The sequence below is a fragment of the Pinus tabuliformis genome, chromosome 3_2 (genome assembly GCF_031772625.1).
Source record: "Pinus tabuliformis cultivar Carrire ecotype Pingquan chromosome 3_2, CPIR1, whole genome shotgun sequence".
Lineage (NCBI taxonomy): Eukaryota > Viridiplantae > Streptophyta > Pinopsida > Pinales > Pinaceae > Pinus > Pinus tabuliformis.
Window position 1 is genome coordinate 481,292,296 of NC_142302.1, and position 21,565 is coordinate 481,313,860.

General features: G+C 42.3%; 1 protein-coding gene across 1 annotated transcript in view; it reads right to left on the reverse strand.

Annotated features, from left to right (window-relative positions):
• Window positions 1-12,765, reverse strand: part of LOC149181384 (citrate synthase, mitochondrial-like) — a 105,119-nt gene extending 92,354 nt beyond the window's left edge. The window contains exons 1-4 of the mRNA XM_089416603.1: window positions 12,695-12,765; window positions 12,499-12,576; window positions 12,031-12,159; window positions 11,789-11,831 (exon numbers count right to left, since the gene is read on the reverse strand). Coding sequence (XP_089272729.1) covers window positions 11,789-11,831; window positions 12,031-12,159; window positions 12,499-12,576; window positions 12,695-12,759 — 315 coding nt within the window. The 5' untranslated portion in view covers window positions 12,760-12,765. The remainder of the gene's footprint in view (window positions 1-11,788; window positions 11,832-12,030; window positions 12,160-12,498; window positions 12,577-12,694) is intronic.
• Window positions 12,766-21,565: the final 8,800 nt, after the last annotated feature.

Below are 21,565 nucleotides of genomic sequence, written 5' to 3' on the forward strand. Positions count from 1 at the left end.
TGAAATTTCCACGAGTATTGATCAGCTAAAATCAAATATGCATTAGATGAAGTTCATGTACATATCATAGACTTATCACAAGGCTAGTACAACCCTCTAGCTCTCCAAAATCCTAGCTACTAAAAACAATAAAAACCCCTAGCTCGGCCAAGGAGATCCAACAAGCATGAATCATACAAGCTAGTCCTCCAAGGCAAGATGTCACCTCCTCTTCTTCTTCATCATCAATTACAACTTAAAGTTTCATCTCAAAACCATACTATTTAAATCTCCAAGGGATGAAACCCCAGCCCTAGACTTCAAAATACTCCAAAAAGATCAAGAAACCCTAGTGTCTTTGTAATGTCTCAGACCACTTATGAAGCACATGACAAAGTCCGCTAGCCTAACATGGTTCCTGTAAGCTAATACCGTGGAAATATTTAATAAGGGAACTTAATAAGTTAATTCGTCTAAGGAAACATTATAAAAGTCTAAGGGGTGAAAAGTGGGCATTTCCTAGGCAAGTGATAAGTAACTTTAACTTTATAAAGATTATAAAATGACTTTATAAAAGTTAAAGAGGTAAAATGGCAGCAAAAGTTGCCACGAGTTTATAAAAGAAATAAAGCGAGGAGACTCTCCTCATTCATTTGCTTATATTTTGAGAAAAGAGCCCTTGGAGAAAGTTTTGGGAGGAGAAGCCTAGGGTTTGGAAACCCTAGCCACCATAGCTAGTTTCAATGTTGAAACTATACAGTCTAACTGGTTCAAGGAGTGAAATCACTCAGGTTTCACCATTGGGATTCAAACGAGAAAAAGATTTGCAGGAAATTGGAGCTAGAAGAGGTGTTATCAGTTGAGTCTCTGACTTGTTTTACTTCATTTATCTTCTTTCAGGTTGGAAACATAGTCAAATCTGGAGCCACACTATCATGTTCCTTTTTTCTGGTTTCCCTTATGGCGTGGTTAGGATGGATTTCCACAGTTGGAGGTAGCTAGGTCACAGGGGCACGTTAACTCCATCAGCGGGCCCAGGGGCTTCTAAAGGGGCTTTATGGGGTTTTGAGGATTTTCTAGGGGATCCGATGGCATTCGCTTGGCATATTCCATCATCTGCACAGCTTGCCTTTTGTTCCATTGCATTCCGACAACTTTTGAAAATCAAGGTTATTATTGAGCGTAACTCAATTAATTATGCTTAAGGTGGCATTCCGGGAAGGATACTTGACAAAACACCTTAGTGTAAATTGTAATAGCTCGTTGGAACCGGAATGAGAAGATCTACAAGATGAGATGGTGGGAAGTGGCTTTCAGTGGCTTAAGGAGGGATGGTGGTCAATTTTCCATTTTCCCAAATTAAAAAAGAATTTTACTAAAAATTAATGGAGGGAAAAAGTACCAAGTGATTAAAATAATAATAAAATAAAGGCTTCTAGATGGATCCATCAGATCTATAAAAGAGGACGACAAGAGCATTTCGGGACATCTTTGAGTTGAGTATTTTTCTTGTGGAGAGGTTTGGAGAACTAGGAGTTCCCAGCTTCAGCAGTAGCCCGAGGATGGAAACCCTTGTGTGATTCAGTGAGAGTGGGCGAGTACCCATCTCTCCCCTTGGTGCATTTATCCCGAATTCATAGGAGAGTTTAGCAGTTGCATCTCAGTTAAGCTTTGGAGGGCCAGGGCAGTGTTGGAGCAAATTCTTGAGGCCAGCTTTCCCATCTCAGCTATATTGGTTGTATCAGCATGTAAACCCCAGTTATCTATTATAATAAAAGTTGAGGTTATTTCTGTTCATCGTGTTATTGAATTATAACACTCTATTTTTTAGATTTTAGATGGCAACGATTTGTTAAATGAATAGAAATTTTATATGAAGCATTTGTTGAGTTGAAACTCCCAGAATTTGCAAAGTTTTCTGTTTGGGATATTAAACACACCCTATCACACTTCAGTCTTCTAGTGAGTCAAATCCAGAAGGAGCAGCTGAGTTTAGCACTGGAAAGAGGCAGAGTTTCCTATTCTGCTAGCCGAGTTTACTAATGCAAGAAGGCCGAGTTCTATTGGAAACAAGAGGACGGGTTTCCCTTCACTGAAGGAAGCTGAGCTCATGGCACTCAGTAAACACACTTTCTCTGGTCCAAGGACGAGTTTATTACTGCTGTGAGAAGGTTAGAATCCCCTGTCCAAGAAGAGCTCAAAATCTATCTTTAATGACAGATTACCACACATCTTTTGTTGGTCACATCTGAGATTGAAAGTTGGGCGTATTTGCTGATAAAGATCAAGTTTATATGCTGGTTCGATAAAGATCAAGTTTATGTGCTGGTTCGAGTTGGGTATTTGTGCATCCCTTCTAGCTGGTTATACGCTGGAGCTGATGATATATTTCCTCATGTGACTGGGTCGTATTACTGAAGGAAAGGCACTGCTGGGTATGACTGATAAGGTTGCTGATATGTATGACTGATTTCTTTGAGAAAGACTGATAAATCGAAGGTCATCTTCCTGAAGCTAATCTACCAGGTTCCTCTAATCCATTTAATGACAGATTACCACACATCTTTTGTTGGTCACGTTTGAGATTGAAAGTTGGGCATATTTGCTGATAAAGATTAAGTTTATATGCTGGCTTGAGTCTGGTATTTGTGCATCCTTTCTAGCTGGTTATACGCTGTAGCTGATGATATATTTCCCATGTGACTGGGTCGTATTACTGAAGGAAAGGCACTGCTGGGTATGACCGATAAGGGAGCTGATATGTATGACTGATTTCTTTGAGAAAGACTGATAAATCGAACGTCATCTTCCTGAAGCTAATCTACCAGGTTCCTCTACTCCATTTATTTCCAGTGTATTTGCACAGTGAATATAAAGGGAGCTGCTCTAGTTTGTTTTCATTATGGAAAAAAATTCATATATCAGCTATATCTAAATTTCTGAGCATTAATTATATCAGTTTGAACTCTTTGAAGGCTTTATTTTGGATGCATATTGTTCACTGCGTTTATTTACTGAAGTTAAAATTGTGACAAAGCACCTACAGCAGTATACAGTTAAACTTTTTGACAAAAGGCATCACTGAAAACTCAATATAAAACTCAGAAAATTTTCTCAAAAAAATAAAGAATTTCAAGAAGTGAGTTTACAGTCTTCGAGAGAGAGACCAAGTACAGAAGAAGATACAAGGGAGATAAGAGGACAAGTATCCTCCTACCAGTCACATCTCTACTCAAGTGTGAAAAAGAATGATGAACAAATCATGAGTAAATGACTCTATTCCTCCTCTATATATATGGGAGGTAAGGAAGGCCAACAATACAATTTGGGTCAATGCCCTTACAAACAACCATAATCACATGTAGGCTCACACAATTGGAGCGCTACATTGCAAGGATACACATGTCAAGCTCCAAGTGATGTAAGGGCTCCAAGGTGATGTCCTACATAATAAGGGCTCCAAGGTGATGTCATACACAATAAGGGCTCCAAGATAATGTAGCTACACAAGGTGTGTCCACACTCCTCTGCCACAAACCCATATAGACTCCATTGTTCCTCCTAAACCATGTACTTAATAGGGTCCACTCCCCCTGTATGAACTCTATCACAACCTAGGCATCATCAAGCCAACTCCAAGCCTCCATACACGAATACTATCTAGGGCCTGCTGACCTCCTTCAAGATGCACAATGCTCCTGCTAAGTAGTGTGTTCTCGAGAGTCAAAGCAAGGAAACCTTTCCATGTGGCCATCATGAAAGATGTCCCCCAAGTTATCAAGAGTCAAGACAATTCTAATGCCCTAGGGAAGAATTCCAAGAAAGCACTAAGGTCAAGCAATCATTGAGCAAGTTATCTCTAGTGTGTAAATCCATCACAGACCATCTCCTATGTGCCAATCCATCTCATACCATCCAACATTAAGCATAAAACATGTACCACAAAATCACGAAGCACCCCAAATATGGTGTAAACACTTTTGGAGTTACCCAAAAACCAACAAATTGCAAGGTTGATCAGTAGTCAAAGTTTGATGTTTCAGCTCTTGTTGGTTTTATCCATATGATCAAGGGTAACAAAAGGGTGGACATTGAATACCCCCTTGTGCTTTCCTTTAATTGATATTATACTGGTGTAGCAGTCTATGATTGCCTTTCAGTCCCTGATATGGTCTAATTCTAGTCTTTTAACAGTGTTGTTCCTTTGTAACGCTGTGTCATGATAGCTAGTAGGAGGTAAAAAATGTAGTATGTACTTTTCATTCTATGAAATAACAATATTATGATTTGATCTTTGGAAACAAAAAAATACACACATATATATAGTAAAAGATAAGATGATGCAAGTAACTACAACATGAAGAAAATTTCATTGTTTGTAACGAGGCAATGGCCGCAGAACCCCTGGGTTTCGATGGTAGGGCTAGGGTTTGCAGTTTACTGCAGAACCCGAGCCACAGTGTTTTGAGGTAGCCACAGTCTCCAAGTTTACTATTTTACGCTCCGTGAAGCACTTGACCCTCCTCCCGAAGCCTTTCTTGTTTTTTTTCTTGCTCATGGTCTCGGGGCACGGCGTTTTATCTTGTTTTAAGCTAGTCAAGTTTAATTTAATATCCATTAATGCCCCCATGGGTTTTCGCTCGAGCTAACTGTCTGAGGTTGTGAACGACATCGTTTTTGCCTGAGGTTTACTTACCACGACGGTTCGAGGTGTTACAACCGTGGCGAAAGGGATTTTACCAGCCGGTCTCTGGGTTTTTGGGAGGTTTCAATAGGGGTCAGTGGCCTGGAAGGGGTTTTGCCCGGTTTCCTCCTTAGGCAACCTGGCAAAAAGCAGGGGAAGAACCGGAGAACACCATTCTACCCGCTATGCAGGTAGAATGGAAGAGGACATGCTTAACTATTCCTCTGACTCGTTGACCCCAGCAGACATCTGGGTCGAAGACAAACACACGTCAAAAGCAGGGGAAGAACTAGAGAACACCATTCTACCAACTATGCAGGTGGTGGAACTCTCCTCTTTAATGGATGATATGGGGGTTTCTCTCCAAGTTTTGGGTAATTCGCAACCGACCACTGCGGTTTCAGATGGGTTGTTTTGTCTGGGCGAGGACTCCGACTCTCCATTCCTCTCCATCAGAACTCCAATCCTGGTCTCAGGCACAGTCAAGTATTGCCTTTCCTCAAGGTGGTGTCGACATATCATCAGCGGGTTTTAGTGGTTCGATCCCAGAAGTGAGGGGCACTTCGCCTCCCCATTTCGGTATTCTCGGTTCTGCGCCTGAGGGCTCCTCCCTCCCGATCACTGCTACTGCTCATCCCTCAGGCTTCTTTGACGGTATCTCCAGACAGGATATTGGTCTCGAAGAAAATAGATCCTCGGATTCGGACGAGAACCCTCAAGCTGAAGGAGCTCCCACAGACCAACAAAAAAGATTGGGGGAAAGGAAAAAATCAAAGCACTCAAAAGTCCGGGAACGAGATCGACTCCTTGTGTTTGGGGTTGGTATTACAATGGCACAAGCGGCTCTAACGGAGAGCACTGTCCTAGTTGGCCGAGTCCGCGGCAGAAACTACACCCCTACTCACCTGAGGAAATGGACAGTGGAAGTCTAGGGGAACCTGATGGTGCAACTCCCAAGTGTCATCACTCTATCTAAGGGGTGGTTTGCGCTCATCTTCCCGCAGCCAGAATTGGTGGATTGGGTCTTGACGAGGTACTAGCATACTAAAATGACTCCAGTTCTGCTAAAGCGGTGGTCACCGCTTTTTGATACTGAGAAAGAAAACATGGGCGCTGGTCCGATTTGGGTTCGCCTTCCGCTCCAATTTTGGGCTGAGGACATATTCCGGTGTATTGGAGACGACATGGGAGTGTATCTTGACCATGATAGGGCATACCAGGATACTGGATGCATGGCATTAGCTAGAATTCTGGTGTACCTTGACACCAGAGAGGGCCTGGTGGAGAGTTATCAACTTCAAATGGGAGAGATCACCAGGAGACAGATTCTCGATTACGAGGGCATCCCCTTTCGTTGCAGGCGGTGTCATGAGGTGGGACATCTGTACAAAGACTACCCCATGTTGTCTGGGAAGGAGCAGGAACCTCCGAGGTCACTGGTTTCGGCAAGCACACAAATGTTGGAGGTGGATTTTGTTCTGCAGGCGGACCCTCTTCAGGCTTCGGCGGTAAGACAGGACGATTTGGGGGTATCACCTTCGCAGTCAGATTCTGTGACCTTAACGGCACCTCTCACCAGAGCTCAGGCCAGAGAATCTGCTTTCTCAGGTACTCCTCCTCCTCCTCCTTTGTTTTCTAATGATTGTCTGATATCTGATATTGCTTCTGCATCTATGTTATTGTCTGGTTCGGTTACTGGGGTTAGCAAGCTATGTTCCCCTATTTGTCCTATGTTATCAGCTCCTCCCCCTCCCCATAGTACAAACCCCTCTATTTTCCCGATTCCACCTACTCCAACTCCCGACCTCTAATGGTTCTCACCGCTATTACCTTCGCTCCCTCCCTACCTCTTAGACCCCGTCCTTCGGACTGGATGAGGATCCCCTCCCTTCCATCCCCTTGAAACCCCCCAGAGGCAGACAATCCCATCTTTCTAAAGCCATTAAGAGGGTTGGCATCGAAGTGGCTTCGAGCATACAAACCCCCATTGACTGGGTCCTTAGAGCAAAGGGCAACCCTCAAAAGGTTACCCCATGAAGTGTCTCTCCTTCAACTGCAGGGGCCTGGCCAGCTCAAACAAAAAACTGGCTCTAAAGAGGTTATGTAACTCAGAGAGATTAGATGTCATTTTTTTGCAAGAAACTCTGGGGGAAGGGAGCCTGGTAAACAAAATGCTCATGAAATTCCTTCCGGACTGGGTTTTCCACTTCTTGGATGTTCGAGGGCATTCGGGTGGCTGCGCCATGGGATTTAATAAAAGATCAATAAGATTGAACAATGTATGGGGTGGCGAGGGTTACCTGGGTGTTGACATTATCTCCTCGGATTTCAATCTCCCCCTTAGGCTTGTCAACAAGGAATTGTTCTGGGGTAGATAACTGGAGGCTAATTTCATGCAAACAGAAAACTTGATCATCAGGGGGGGGATTTAAATTTCTCCCTTGGGCTGGCGGAATCCTAGCGCAGCAGAGCCCAGAGTGATCCCCTTTCGGCCTTTTTTGAAATCTTGATGGATTCCTGTGACCTTATGAACATAGACACGACCAAGCTTATGCCAGCCTAGAGGAACAGAAGGACGAGGGAGGATGCGTTGGCCAGAAGGCTAGACCGTTTTTTGATAAAGGCCCCTCTACTATCCAAATTGGATCGTTTTTGCCAGTGGGTGGGTTCGGACGGGATATCTGATCATTCTCAGTTTTTTTTGGAGATTAGGGATGACAATCTCAAACCCCAGTCACCTTTTAAATTCAACTCGACATGGCTCTCTGAAGTCGATTTCCATAAAATAGTCAGTGACTCTTGGATCCATTGTAGGCCAAGCGACCGAACATCCCTGGCCGAGGTAATTGCAAATAACTTGGTCTGCCTAAAATCAAAATCCATTGGTTGGGTGAAGAAAAAACAGCAAAAGGACGAGGCTGATCTTCGAAGGATTGAAGAAGATCTCAAAATTTTGGAAGCCTTTGGGCTTACTAGTTATGCTTCGACTGGAACAAAGGAACATTTAATCCATCTCGAATCGGAGAAGACTAGACTCTTGAGACAAAAAGAGGAGTATTGGCCTTTAAAAAGCAGAGCGTTATGGCTAAAAGCGGGTGACGAAAACTCCAAGTTTTTTCAACAATATGCCCAAGGGAGAAAGTCTATCAACACCATTTGGGAGTTGCATGATCATGAAGGCAGGGAGGCTAACACCTTCAATCAGCTGGCTAATATGGGTGTTCGTCACTTTTCAAATATCTACAAGGCCCCAAGGGGTGTCACCCTCCCTGACATTATCCGCATTGCTGAGGTACTCCCTAGATTTGTCGAGCCAGAAGAGGTGGAGGCCTTAATTGCACCGGTTTCGTAGGGGGAACTTGAAGCAGTGTTGAAATGTTTCAACAAAGATAAAAGCTCGGGGCCGGATGGGTGGCCTGTGGAATTCTACAGTACCTTCATTGAGCTAATTGGGCCAGATCTTCTCTTGGCTATTGAGGAATGCAGAACCACAGGCAGAATGTATGAGGGGTTTAATGCGACTTTCCTGGCCCTCATCCCAAAAATTGACAAACCCCTTACTTTTGATGATTATCGACCTATCTCCCTCTGCAACAACATTTACAAAATCATATCCAAAACCATTTCCCTCTATGTTAAACCTATTCTCTCTAGGATGATCTCCAGGGAATAGTTTGCTTTCCTCAGTCATCGACAAATTCATGAAGCTATAGGGACTTCCTAGGAAGGCCTCCACTCGATCACGAATCAGAACAAAAAGTCCATCATTCTAAAGATAGATCTCTCCAAAGCCTTTGATTGGGCTAGTTGGTCCTACTTGCAGCTCATCCTCACTCATATCGGCTTCCCCCACTCCTAGATTAAGTGTTGCTTCTCTTCTGCCTCCTATAGCATCCTTAACAATGGGGCAGCTTCTGGTTTTTTTCATGCTAAGCGTGGTCTGAGACAGGGATGCCCTCTCCCCGCCCTCCTTTTTCTTTCAATCATGGAAGGTCTAAGCGGACTAATAAAAAATGCCCGTGAGACTGGTGATGTAGGGGGAGTCTGGATATCAGACATGACTACTCTCTCTCATCTATTGTTTTTGATGATGTTCTTATATTTCTAAATGGTTCTTTTCGTGACTCATATGTTTTCAAGAACATACTATCTCTCTTTTGCAAAGCAACAGGTATGGAACCAAACTATGGGAAATCCATAATCATTTGTGTGACCTATCTCCAAAACAAGGAAAGGTATGTGGCCCAACAATTTGCTTGTGTCAAACAAGAGCTGGATGCTGGTCTAAAATACCTAGGGTTCAGACTGAAACCAAATGGGTATCGCATCGCCGATTAGGTGTGGCTGATTGCGAAAATTGAAAGCAAAATAAACATCTACCAACAACGTTGGCTCTCCATGTCTAAGCGGACTAATAAAAAATGCCCGTGAGACTGGTGATCTGGGGGGAGTCTGGATATCGGACTCTCTCTCATCTATTGTTTTTGATGATGTTCTTATATTTCTAAATGGTTCTTTTCGTGACTCATATGTTTTCAAGAACATACTATCTCTCTTTTGCAAAGCAACAGGTATGGAACCAAACTATGGGAAATCCATAATCATTTGTGTGACCTATCTCCAAAACAAGGAAAGGTATGTGGCCCAACAATTTGCTTGTGTCAAACAAGAGCTGGATGCTGGTCTAAAATACCTTGGGTTCAGACTGAAACCAAATGGGTATCGCATCGCCGATTAGGTGTGGCTGATTGCAAAAATTGAAAGCAAAATAAACATCTAGCAACAACGTTGGCTCTCCAGAGTGGGCAGGCTCACTCTGATAAAATCGGTGCTCGAGGCCATTCCGGTTTACTAGATGACTCTGGCTTGGATCCCAAAAGGTATTCTCAATAGGATACAACAAATCTGTTGTAGATTCCTCTGGAGGGGTCAAAATGTGGGGAGGACTTTTGCCTGGGTCCGTTGGGACGAGATTGGGAAGCCAAAAACACTAGGAGGTTGGGAAATAAAAGATCTTCAATCCTTTGCAATGGCACTCACAACAAAGATGGGCTAGCAATTAATCAAATCTGAAAGCCTATGGCAAGAGGTAATCTATTTTAAGTACATCCACCCCCTTTCAATTATGGATTGGATTCGCAGACCCTGTATATCTTCTACTGGTGCCTCCATCATCTGGAAGGCAATTTCTCAATCTTTAAGTATTATCAAGAATGGGCTAGCATGGCAAATTGGTGACGGTGAGAAGGTGCGTTTAGGCATTGATGTCGGGGCCAGTTGCAGGCTGCAGCAATTCCCACATCCTACCGAGGGCCCTTCGACAATTTCTCTCAGGGACAGGTATCTCAAAGATTGCCCAAATTGTTGTTGCGGGAATCGACCTTTGGGCGCCTCAGCGATGGCTAGATCACAGAGATTTGAACATCCTAGATAGATGGAGCAAGGTCTGGAATCGCTTCATTAGGGCACTGGAGGAAGCCAATATCAGGTTAACAGAGAAAGAGGATGAGCTCATCTGGGCCATTGTCCCTCATGGGCCATACACCTGAAAAGCAGGCTATGCGGCTCTTATGACAGCCCAGGAAAATGGCATAATCAGCTGGTGGTGGTGCCACCTTTGGAAACTAAAAGCCCCCCCAAAGTCGAAGTTGTTCATGTGGTGTATTCTCACAAACAAAGCCCCAACAGAAATAAACCTCATGAAACAGGCTTTCCACGGTCCCTCCAGATGTTGCTTATGCAAATCCAATGCTGAAGACACAAACCATCTCTTCCTCCTCTGCCCGGTTACGACATAGTTTTGGTCCTCTATAATTTCTTCCCTCAACATAAAGACCAATTGGGTTGGACAAAATTTTGAGGAAGCATGGTTTTGTTGGTGGACTGAAGCTCCAACCCAAAAAGCCAGAAATCTTCCCCAGATTGTTTGTTGGGGCATTTGGTTAAACAAGAACCCACAGATCTTCCAGGATGCACCGATCAACTGGTTAGCCACCTGTATCAACTTTGTAGCCATTTTAAATCTGATTCCAGACATCCCTGACAGAAAATCTCCTCGGGTCATCACTCCAGAACTCTTCAATATTAGTCTCCGGTGGGGTTATTTTGATGGCTCTGCCCAAGCAGAGGGCTGCGGGGGGAGCTGTCCTTCACATCAATGAGCACCTGTCATTACGAATCAAAGTAGGTCTTGAAAGGGGAACAAATAATTTTGCTGAGCTACATAGTTTAAAACACCACCTCCTTTTTGTGCGGGAACAAAATTGTCAAAAGATTCAGATCTTTCGGGATTCACAGCTTGTTATAAATTGGATAAACAATGTATATCATTGTCACTTGCACACACTCAGGGACACACTAGATGATATCATTACTTTAAAATCACAATTTGATTTTATTGTATGCTCTCATATATATAGGGAAAGGAATGAGATCGCTAATTGTCTATCCAAAGAGGCCGCACAGCGGAACAGGGGTCAATGGTTAATTCAGCAATTCAGAGATGGTGCTTTCTTTCAGTTTTTCCACCGTCCATTCATCGAGATGAACGGGAATCACTCGGACTGATCACCCCGATCATTCCATGGTTTTTTGCTTTGTCATTATCAGTTTTTGGACACTACTTGTTTTAAGTTATCCCTGCTAGTTATTTTACTCTCTGCAACTTATGCTGTAATCTGTATATATGGTTTCGAACACTAAACTGTTATGTTTCACCAGTGAATGCATCTCATACATGCTGAAGATACAACATGTAATGTTCTTAATATATTAATAAAAATTGTGCCTTTTTCCTTGGAAAAAGTAAAAGATAAGATACTTTCTTAATGTCGATGAATGACCAATGGTAATGCAATGGAACTCAAAAGTGCAATCAGTAGTGACAAACTGTTTGGACATATTAAACAGGTCCACCTAATCTAAAGCCTTGACATATTATGTAACAACAAATGTAAGAAGATCCTTTCACACCATAATTATTAACAAAATCTAGCAAGACTGAATCAGACAAAACACAAATTTCCCTTTAATCCTCAAGCTGAAAATAAAATAATATAGCAGTTTGGATTGGCAATTATACTAAGAAAATAAAAACATATAGCCTACCAAGGATCCAGCACTTACCAGGCGAACTGTATGGGCACTCACATTGCCTCCTTCATGATCACTGACAGTAAAAATTGTTAGAAAATTGTTTCCATGTTTTCATTCAACAATTAGAGTACTGTTAAATAGTTCAATATAATAGCTATTAGGCATGTAGCTTATTGGCAAAGTATTCATTCATTGAGCATAACTTTGTGAACATACGATGTAACAGCAAAACTGAAATTTGAAAAGAAGCATCATGAGCAGGTTGCACAAACCTGTGAATGGTGACATACAATCTCATCAGTTCATGCATTTTGGGATCATTAAAACCTAACATGTGAGCAAAATTTGCAGCATAATCTAACGAATCACTTGAAGGAATAATTTTTCCACCTTTAAAAACCCTGCACAATCAAGAAAGGCAAGTAAGATCACAATGTTACCAACATACAGGAAATACTAATCAAAATGTTCACCACCTGCCTAATGTACATAATGATTTGCCCAAACTTGATATTGTACAACACACGAATTAAAGGCATACTCTAAAGAAATAGTATGATGTTATGAATGATTGTTCGTATTCATCTTTTGTTATTCTACAGTTCAATTCATCTATAGAGAAAATTATGATCTTTTTCAATAGAAGACCTGACTGCCAATCACTGGAAACAATGTTAAACCTCCAAACGATGAGACTAAACCATCACCATTTCTAGACCATTACTAATTGTGGTTATCACCTTCTGTAAATGTAAGAAGCTATAATAGGAAGCTGAGCTATCAGATTAAGCGAGTCCTCATATGTTGGCTCCCAGTACCTAAAAGCAGACATGTCATAAAATCATATATCGACTTAGACTGCTCAGCATTTTATTTTATATCATGAAAGCTATTGAGTATTTTTTTTCATATGGAATAAAGCATACAAATGCCCACTTTGTCTTGGGAATTCCTTTTTCATATGCCTTCTGAAACTCGCTTTGAACCTGTATGCAATTCATGAACAAAAGCAGTTAGTGGAAGGCCCTTCTTGATAATCTAGCTTATACCATCCTTTACCATATAGCATAGACAATAATTCTTCTAACAGAACTGAAAAACTGATCACGGTTGCAATCATCAAACCCATCACTGTAAGGCATTGATGTTTCAATTGCAAGAATATTTGATGTAAATTCAACATCAGGGGTTTATTGAAACTTTACGACTATTTCATATATAGTTAACCACTTTGGTGGTTATTGTCGTCCCACTCTTTTAGGCCTTTAGGGGTAAAAGTTCAATCTAAACACATTCATTGGTAAGGCCCTAGTCTCATTTGACATGCACAATATACACACAATGCACTGTGCTCTTTGGAATCTTCTTACGAAGATGTTCTTCATTGTTTATAGGTGTTTTTGAAAACCATCTTTGCATTTGGATAGCTTGGTTCATCATGAAATCCTAACATGGTATCAGAGCCAAGTTCCAGGAGGAGTAAACAATGACCTGAGGTTTTTCCACATTAAGATTTGTGATGCTTTCTGGGCATATGAATGGTTGAAGGAATAAAATATCTTTTGCAGGGATATGTGAGAATGAAACTCAGATCTAATCTGCCAGACCTGAGGGTGTTGTCATAATGGATGAGTGCAAGATGCAATCAGCACATGATTATCTGCTCTAGCAAGGAAGTGGAAGGCCACTGACATGATGCTGGTGCCAAGGTTCAAGATTTCAACCTAATCACATTTTGAAAAGGCTGCACAGAGGACACTAGTGGGCAGACATGCCAGAGAAGAAAGCCCCAATCTGCCACCTCTAACAGAAGAGCCCTGCCCTGTGAGACATTGGTGAAGATGGAAGAGACGTCTTTCAAGCTCAGTGGCTTGTCATTTCAGTGACTGCACTGTAAAAGAGATATACGGAGTTACTCATTACGGTGTGAGTTTCAGAAACATTGTTGTATTGACACAGGCATCTCGAGATATTGCTAGAAATGCCCAGGAAGCTGTGTGTTCGATGATAATGGAGTTTGGAGGCCAGAGTAAAAGCCAGAGCAGCTGTGACTGGTGAGTATCTTTAGAAACATAGTCTGGAGTGGTTGTTTTGAGAAGCTTCAGTGAAACTCAGATCTCAGATCTTCCCTTGATCTATTCCTATGTGAACAGAACTATTCTTTATCATGATCTATTAATATTTAGTCATGATACTGAAGAAAATTGAGACAGCTCACCATAAAAAATAGATCCCAGGAAAATCTAACACCATTTGTCCCACCTCTGCCTCTATGACAGCGTCGTGAGCTCTTGGGGATAAGTAGTTAGCCATTGGAAGTGGAACTGCCATTGGTGAGAGTTATGACAGTAGAGCCACAGGGTTGAGGAAAAACATATCTATGAAGAACCCAGTTGCTGCATGGAAGATAAGCCGAGGATTGCACATGCTATAGTCATCAGGGATAACAGACCACTGGGATAAAGCATTGCCCAGCTGTAAAAGGAAAAGAATAGAAGCCGAGTTGTGGGTTCATATGTTGTCATCCACCATGATAAGTCGCCAGTAGTTGTGGGGGTATAGAGATCGCAACACTGCTGTCAGATTGTACATTGCACCCAGGTGAATAAGTGTCATTGACGAGGCATTTTTAAGGTTATGTGATTATGATGTTTTCAGGCATGCATCTTGCTTATAAAAGTGATATTATATTAAAATAGCAAAGAGATGTGTGAAATAGTGTCGCATGGAGGGTGGGTTTCTTAAGATTATGCATGATAAGATCGTGGGACTAATGCACAACAAATTCAAAATAAGAAGCCGCAATGTGGGTTATTAAGCTGCAACCCTGTAAGGCAGTCGGTCTGGGAATGAGACCCTCGAGGTTTAGTAAGTGCTGGAAAATAGCTATCACAGAGCAAACCCCACAGGAGTTGCTACCCTGTTGGAGCCACCATTTGTTAAAGTAGTTTCCATCATGACAAAGAGACCACCAGTAAGCAACTGTCATGGAGAGATCTTCCATGAGCAGAAGCCCAAGGTCTGAAGATTTGAAGTTGAGCATCAACCATCCAGGTTTGATATAATGATTATGCTTTTATTTGTTTGTGTTAAAATGTTAGTGTAGCCATGTTGGTAGTGTTGATTTGGCTGGGAGCCTGGGAGAGTGAAGACAAAGGTTACATTTCACGGTTCACCAATGCATTGTTAAGTTGAGATATTGGTTCTGTTTGGAAATTATACACTTTGACAAATTTATATTTTGAAGGATGTTCAACTTCGAACAATTAAAAGAAGCTTGTGGTGGTAAAGAATTTTCCCACTAGACTTTATTTAGAACTTGGTACTTGCTTAAGGGAGGGTGGGTACATTGCTCTAGTCCCTAGGATATTTGTAACTGGTGGTTTGCGGGGGCCCTCACACTTTTTGTGCTCCGTTCACATACCATGGGTATCTCTAACAAGTATCAAAAATATGTTAATCTTTCAATACCAGATCTTATTTAAATTACTAACAATATATTTTATTCCCAGAAAATTTGTTCACCCTGTAAATTATTTTCTGGAAAACTGCTGAATAAAAATATACAGGTATTTTGCCCATGGGGCTTCGGATTGATGGTGAATGGGTGCATTGTTAAGGCACTCCTTGCGATAGGTCACCAGTTCAAATCCCCATGGGAGTTAGCCTAAGGAAAAATAAAAATTTAAAAACAATAAAAATAAAAACATAAAAACACTGGTAGTTTAACTTATAAAAATATTTGCAGCAGAAACACAAGTGGAAAATCAATCATAAACACAGCAGAAATTTTTGCCCTCCAACTTATCATTCAGTAAATTGCTCAAGAAAAATAAGGCTCCCTTAACAGGGAAAGTGACCCTCAGAGAAAAACAGAAATTATACAGCAAAATGGAACCTGGAAATCTCAGCCCCCTGGAAGTTTCGGCCCTCCGAAAATTCGAACTCATGGAAATTTTTGGCCTCTGGAAAAATTCAGCATCTCCAACCTGCAATTTGGCTTCCTCTCTCCTAGCTCTGTATGGCCTCAGCACTGGAAGAATAACTCACCCTTCACCTAGGTCGTACGCCCCCCTTGCCCAACCCTCCAAGCTGAGTTTTGGCTTCCCTGCAAATTCGGCTTCCTCTCTCCATTATCTCAACCCCTTCAGAATTTTCTCACTAGTAATTCCTTGCTGTAGCTTCTCCTTCTCTTCAGCCTCTAAATCTTGTTACCCACCACCTGTGGGTAGTATCCATAAGTGAAAATTTTCTCCTAGATGGTCCTCAGCGGGCAGCCAGCGACCCTTTGCAGCGACCAGATTGCTAGATGTGCCACTATCTCCACCACCTGAGCAAGCAATGTGGTCCCCCACCCTCGTATGTTTGAGGGTGGGCATCCCAACCCCGAAAGTATGGCTTTTCATTGGTATAGTTGAGTAATTTTGTTTACTTATCATGGACACTTTTGGGCATCGACTGGTGGGGGGATTCAGCGGAAAGAGTGGGCTAAGTCTGTACTCTTGTTTCCTCTGCCTGATTTGGTGGTTAGCCTTGTTTCCTCGTTCTGTGGGATCTCCTTTACTGGCTATTAGCTTTAGGGCTGGCACTACATGTGTTAATTTTAGGCAACAATGGTATGTTCTATGCTTTAAAGCAAATTTACTTCAATTTCTTTATGAGCCCAATATCAATTTCAGTTTAGCAATCGCATAAACATGTAAGTAAAATGCTAATAGAACATAAACATAAACAGTAGAAGACAAGCCAAGACAAGAGGACACAAAATGTGGCACTAGCCAGTGACAAACCCCAATGTGGGGAAACCCTTGATCAAATCTTCTTTTAGTCTTCAATAGTTCAGCAGAGAGAGATAGTACAATTTACAAATACTGATAATTTATAACAGCAGCAAAAGAGCCCTAACCAGAAAAGTCAACGCTGGTCAACAGGCCAGATTTCTTCCTCAATTCAACGCGGTCAAACCAGTCAACTTCGGCCTCCAAAAGCAAGTCTAATCAGCCCAAAACAGTCCGAAAAAGTCCAATCAAAACTGGTCAACAAAAGTCAACCTTGTGGCTAGCCCTAGTACAGTCAACATTGGTCAAACAGGAGGTCAGATTGCCTTGGTTCTTGTGCCCATATCTGCGACCTGCTAGGACAGAATTCCTCCACCCAAAATCGCACCAAAAACAGGTCAATGCTTGGTCAACACAGTCAAAATAGCCTCCTGCAAATTTGGTCAACGCTGGTCAACGGCTGGAACAGAAAAGTACAGTCCTTCGCACGTGTGGAGAGCTGCCCAAAAATCCGTACCCAATCATGTGAGGAGAGAGAGATGTGCGAGAAGTGAATTGTGTCCAAATGAGGAGGAGGCATCATGTATTTATAAGCAAACGTTGAGGATGAATAGACGTGACTGTTCGGCTTCTGAGCCTACATGAGTTTGTTAGCCGACCTTGACAATTTGTCCATAATCAAAATAAATTCATAACTTCATTTGTACATGTCAGAATCGAATGATCTTTAGAACAATCTACACCTCTCCGAGAGAGGCATTCAAGAAAAATATCAGTTGTCATAAATAAGATAACCCATCTGGAGTTTGGCCCTAGTTGCCAATTTTAACATGGGAAATCTTGAATTCGAATGCATGGTTCCGCTTCCCGACACCATATACATCACTCATCTCCACTCATTTTAAACCCATTTATCACTTTCCCCATCTTGGTCCACATTTGTCCACTAGGTCCACAAAGAGTTAGCCTCCCCCTCCCCTTGCCCACACCTTGGGTCGGGTCTAGAACGATGTCTCAGAGGTTGATGCCGCTAAAAAGAAATGAAAAAACATAATTTGGCCAGTTAAAACAAGGAAATGTGCCACAAAATGCAAAATATGGTCGAGACATACAAATTTAGCACGTGGGGAAAAACCAAACATGAACTCTACCCCTTATCTATGGCCATCACCTTGGTTCCTATGGACCCTACATGAGCCCCCTCCACATTAAGGAACCTATGACTATCCCAACCCCTGGTGGGCAATGAAATGCCCACCTTGAAGAGGGTATACCACTGTTGTATCCTACACATCATGCTCTCATTCCCTGGAGCCCCAAGCAGTTATGAAGAAAAATCAATCAAAGGCAAAAGGCATATGAGGAAGGGTGGAAAAACAAAGGTCGTGGTAACTCCTGTACCATGATTGCTACTTCCTACACTCATATACCCAAGTGTGAGCGTCCCCTATTATAACTACCCTTGTACCATGGCATGTGGCTTGGAGCCTTCCCCTAATCCCCACTCCATTCCATCATTATATCACATGCCACCTACCACTTGATAGATGTATCGTGGACATATCACCCCCTTTAAAGGCTAAAACCACCTAATGGGGTTGTTGGTTAACACCCTTATTGAGCTTGGAGACACTTGTACATGTCAAAGCCCACTATGGAAGGGCATGCCATTACGAAGTGTCTGCTTGTGTTCCATGATTTGTAAGCTCATTTACTTGATTACTCTAATGATTTCTTGTATTGGAGGGCGAGGGGACGCATTGGATCTTATGCAGGACTGCAAGTGGGTCTCCATTTGGGGTTTTGTCTCCTATACAGGGTCCAAGCCCTCTAGAGGGCCACATTGGCACTTGTAGGGTGAACATAGAGAGACATCGGCCTCCACCATAGCAGAGAGCACTTCATGGATCCCCAACACCATTCAGTAATTGCTCCTGTTCCACCTTTTGGATGAGGATCATGCACCTAGATCACCATGTTGGCTTCATACTTGTACCACACGCTTGGCAGAGGTTCCAGGGTCCAAATGAGGACGTGTCTCAGTGCGAGAGACAAAGGGAGGGCGTATGTCATCATCCTAGCCATTATAGATTATTTACAGGCATTATCGATCCACTTGGAGACCCATGAGGATGTCATTGTGCCCCCACACCCACTTGGGGACACCACATGTGACTTGCTTGGATATCAAGGGGCCAACCCCTTGTTCACTATGTTTGGAGTCTATTCTCTCACCTTGGCACACTTTGGACTCCACTAGGCCTTCTCAATGGCCCAACAACTCATTATGTTTACTATTTTTCCCTCTTGAGAGGCTTATCTTTCTATTTTGGAGCTATCTTGGTGGGCTTGTCACCAAGGGATGTTATTATTGCACATTATTTTATTATTTGGGGCTTAATTAGGCCTAATTAGGCAAATCGAACTCTTTAGAGAGGATATAAATTGATGAGAGGGTCATTCATTCCTCTCATCATCACTCGGTTGGAAAAGTAGCTCTTGTGAGAATTTCACATTTCCTATTGGAGGACGAGTTTGGTTGCATGGATGAATTTTGATGTTTGGATACTTTTCTCTTGATCTTGGAGCTTCAAATTTGTCTTGATTTGATGATTGGATATACTCATTGTACATGTAAGTACCCTTTTTCATGTCTATTCTTTACATTTATCTTGTCATGTTAATAATGTATGGGATTTTCGCTCTCTAGATCTGAAATTTGCCCTAATTTATGCGAAATTGTGGAAGTTTTGGATTTTTTAAGTGTTGCATATGTTACATGTGCCATGTATGATAAATGAATGTTCCTAGAGGTTTAATTTCGTTGAATACACCTTGATAAGTCATCAATTCTTGCACATCGAAGTATAAAATCCTTTGGTAGTTGCTCTCATGCCCTAATTTGCCATGCGAAGTTGCCTAAAGTTCTCCTTAATCGGGTTAAGTCTCTTTGAATCATAAAATCTCCTTGACTCCATCTCTCCCAAAGGTAAGGCACTGATCTAACCAATGGTGGTCAACTCAAAGAATATTTTTCTCGCCTTTTCTTCTCCTTCTAGGCCTAACCCTACTAGGTCACCTTGGGCATCAAGCGAAATCTTTTGTAGCCATCCAAAACCCTTGAAATTTGGTCCACAACTATGGTTTTCTCAAGGTGTCCTCCAAATTTGAGCTCAATCCAACAGTGGATTCGCGATATATTGCAAGCCGTAGCTCGAGGATTCTATGCTTAGAGCAGTTTACTTCTTTTCTTCTTATTAGCCACAGATTAGCAATCACATATACATTAAGTAAAGTGCAGATAGAACATTAAACGATCAACAGAAAACAAGCCAAGACAAGACACACAAGATGTGGTGGCTAGCCAGGGACAAACCCTAATGCGGGGAAACCCTTTGATCAAATCTTCTTTTATCTTCAATAGTTCAACAGAGAGAAATAGTACAAAATCAGAATTCTGTAATTTTATATCAGCAGCAGCAAACCCTAGATCAGTGAAGTCAAACTTGGTCAAACGAGTTGAAATTGACCTCCAATATGCTTGGTTAATTTCCAGTCAACTAGCCCTCGAACAGCCTGAAGAAACAGCCTGTGAACAGCCCCAAAAACACAGTCAAATTGTTGTTGACTGAAGTCAACTTGCTACCCAAAACTAGGGCAGTCAATGCTGGTCAAACCTGTGGATGGATTGTCTCAATTTTTGTGCCAAAATTTTCGGCCTACCTAGGAGAGGCAGCCACACAAAAACTGCACCCTTGATGAGTCAACGCAGGTCAAAGTGACCTTCAACAGCTTTTGCGTTCTCCTTTCAGTATCCTCCTTGCCCTAATGCATCCTCGTTCTTCCCACGTGTGAGCTACTCCTTGTATAACCCAAAGCTAATGAGAGAGAGAAGAATGAGTGAGATGAGATGATGAGAAAATGAATCAACCTCTCTTGTATTTATATGATTCACTGGGCATGTGTGCCACACATTTAAACGCTGGCCGACCTTGACAATTTGTCAAGTAAATACAAATAAATTCATATCTCCATAAATACTTGTCAGAATCGAATGATCTTTAGATCAATCCTACACCTCTCGACAAAAGGAATCTAGGAAAAATATCAGCTGCTATAAATGAGGTGAACCACATGGATTTTGGCCCTAGTTTCCAATTTTAACACTCCCTCTCGACTAGGGAAAACTCCATCTGCAATCTGTCTGACCGTCGCTACTATCCCAGCCATCAAATGCATTGCCCTACACTGCTTGGCCCTGCTTTGCTCTACTCGAACTATGAAGAAGAAGAAATGATTGAGGATGTATCATACCATCCTCCACTGACCCGACGTCAGTCTTAGAGTGTGGCATACCACTCTCACTGATCCCAAATCAATGGATGTCATCCTAGCATAGGGAGTACGGTAGATACAACGATGCGTCCATCAATAGTACTACTAATGGTCCCTAACCCCATTTCCCTACTCATTGATCAGATGAGAGGTACTTCCCATGAGTCCCAGACTACATGGGTAGGATGCCTCGACAAGAGAACTAATCATCCTGTCCACAGGAGAACGAATCATCCTGTCCAACAGTCACCATAGGAGAACTAATCATCCTGGCCCACAAGAGAACTAATCATCCTGTTCCACAATGGCCACGAAGAACTAATCATCCTGACCCACATGAGAACTAATCATCCTGTTCCATAATCGCCACAGAGAACTAATCATCCTGGTCCACAGGAGAACTAATCAACCTGTTCCACAGTCGCCACGGGGTGTCACAAGGGAAGGTTGAACCTTTCACCTTGTACATAGTGCACCACCAAGGGATGGTGAGTCACCTTGTGGTCGCATGTTGCTCCAAGAAGTACCCCGCGCCCCCTGGAGCTCCCAGAGCTCAATACATCATACTCGACCCTCATAAGAGGGTCTCTAAACGACACCAAGTCGTTCTTGGAAAGTCAAGAATTTGACCTTTCCCAGGGACTTCATCAAAATGTCGGCGACTTGTTCATCTATACCAATATGTTGGAGCCTT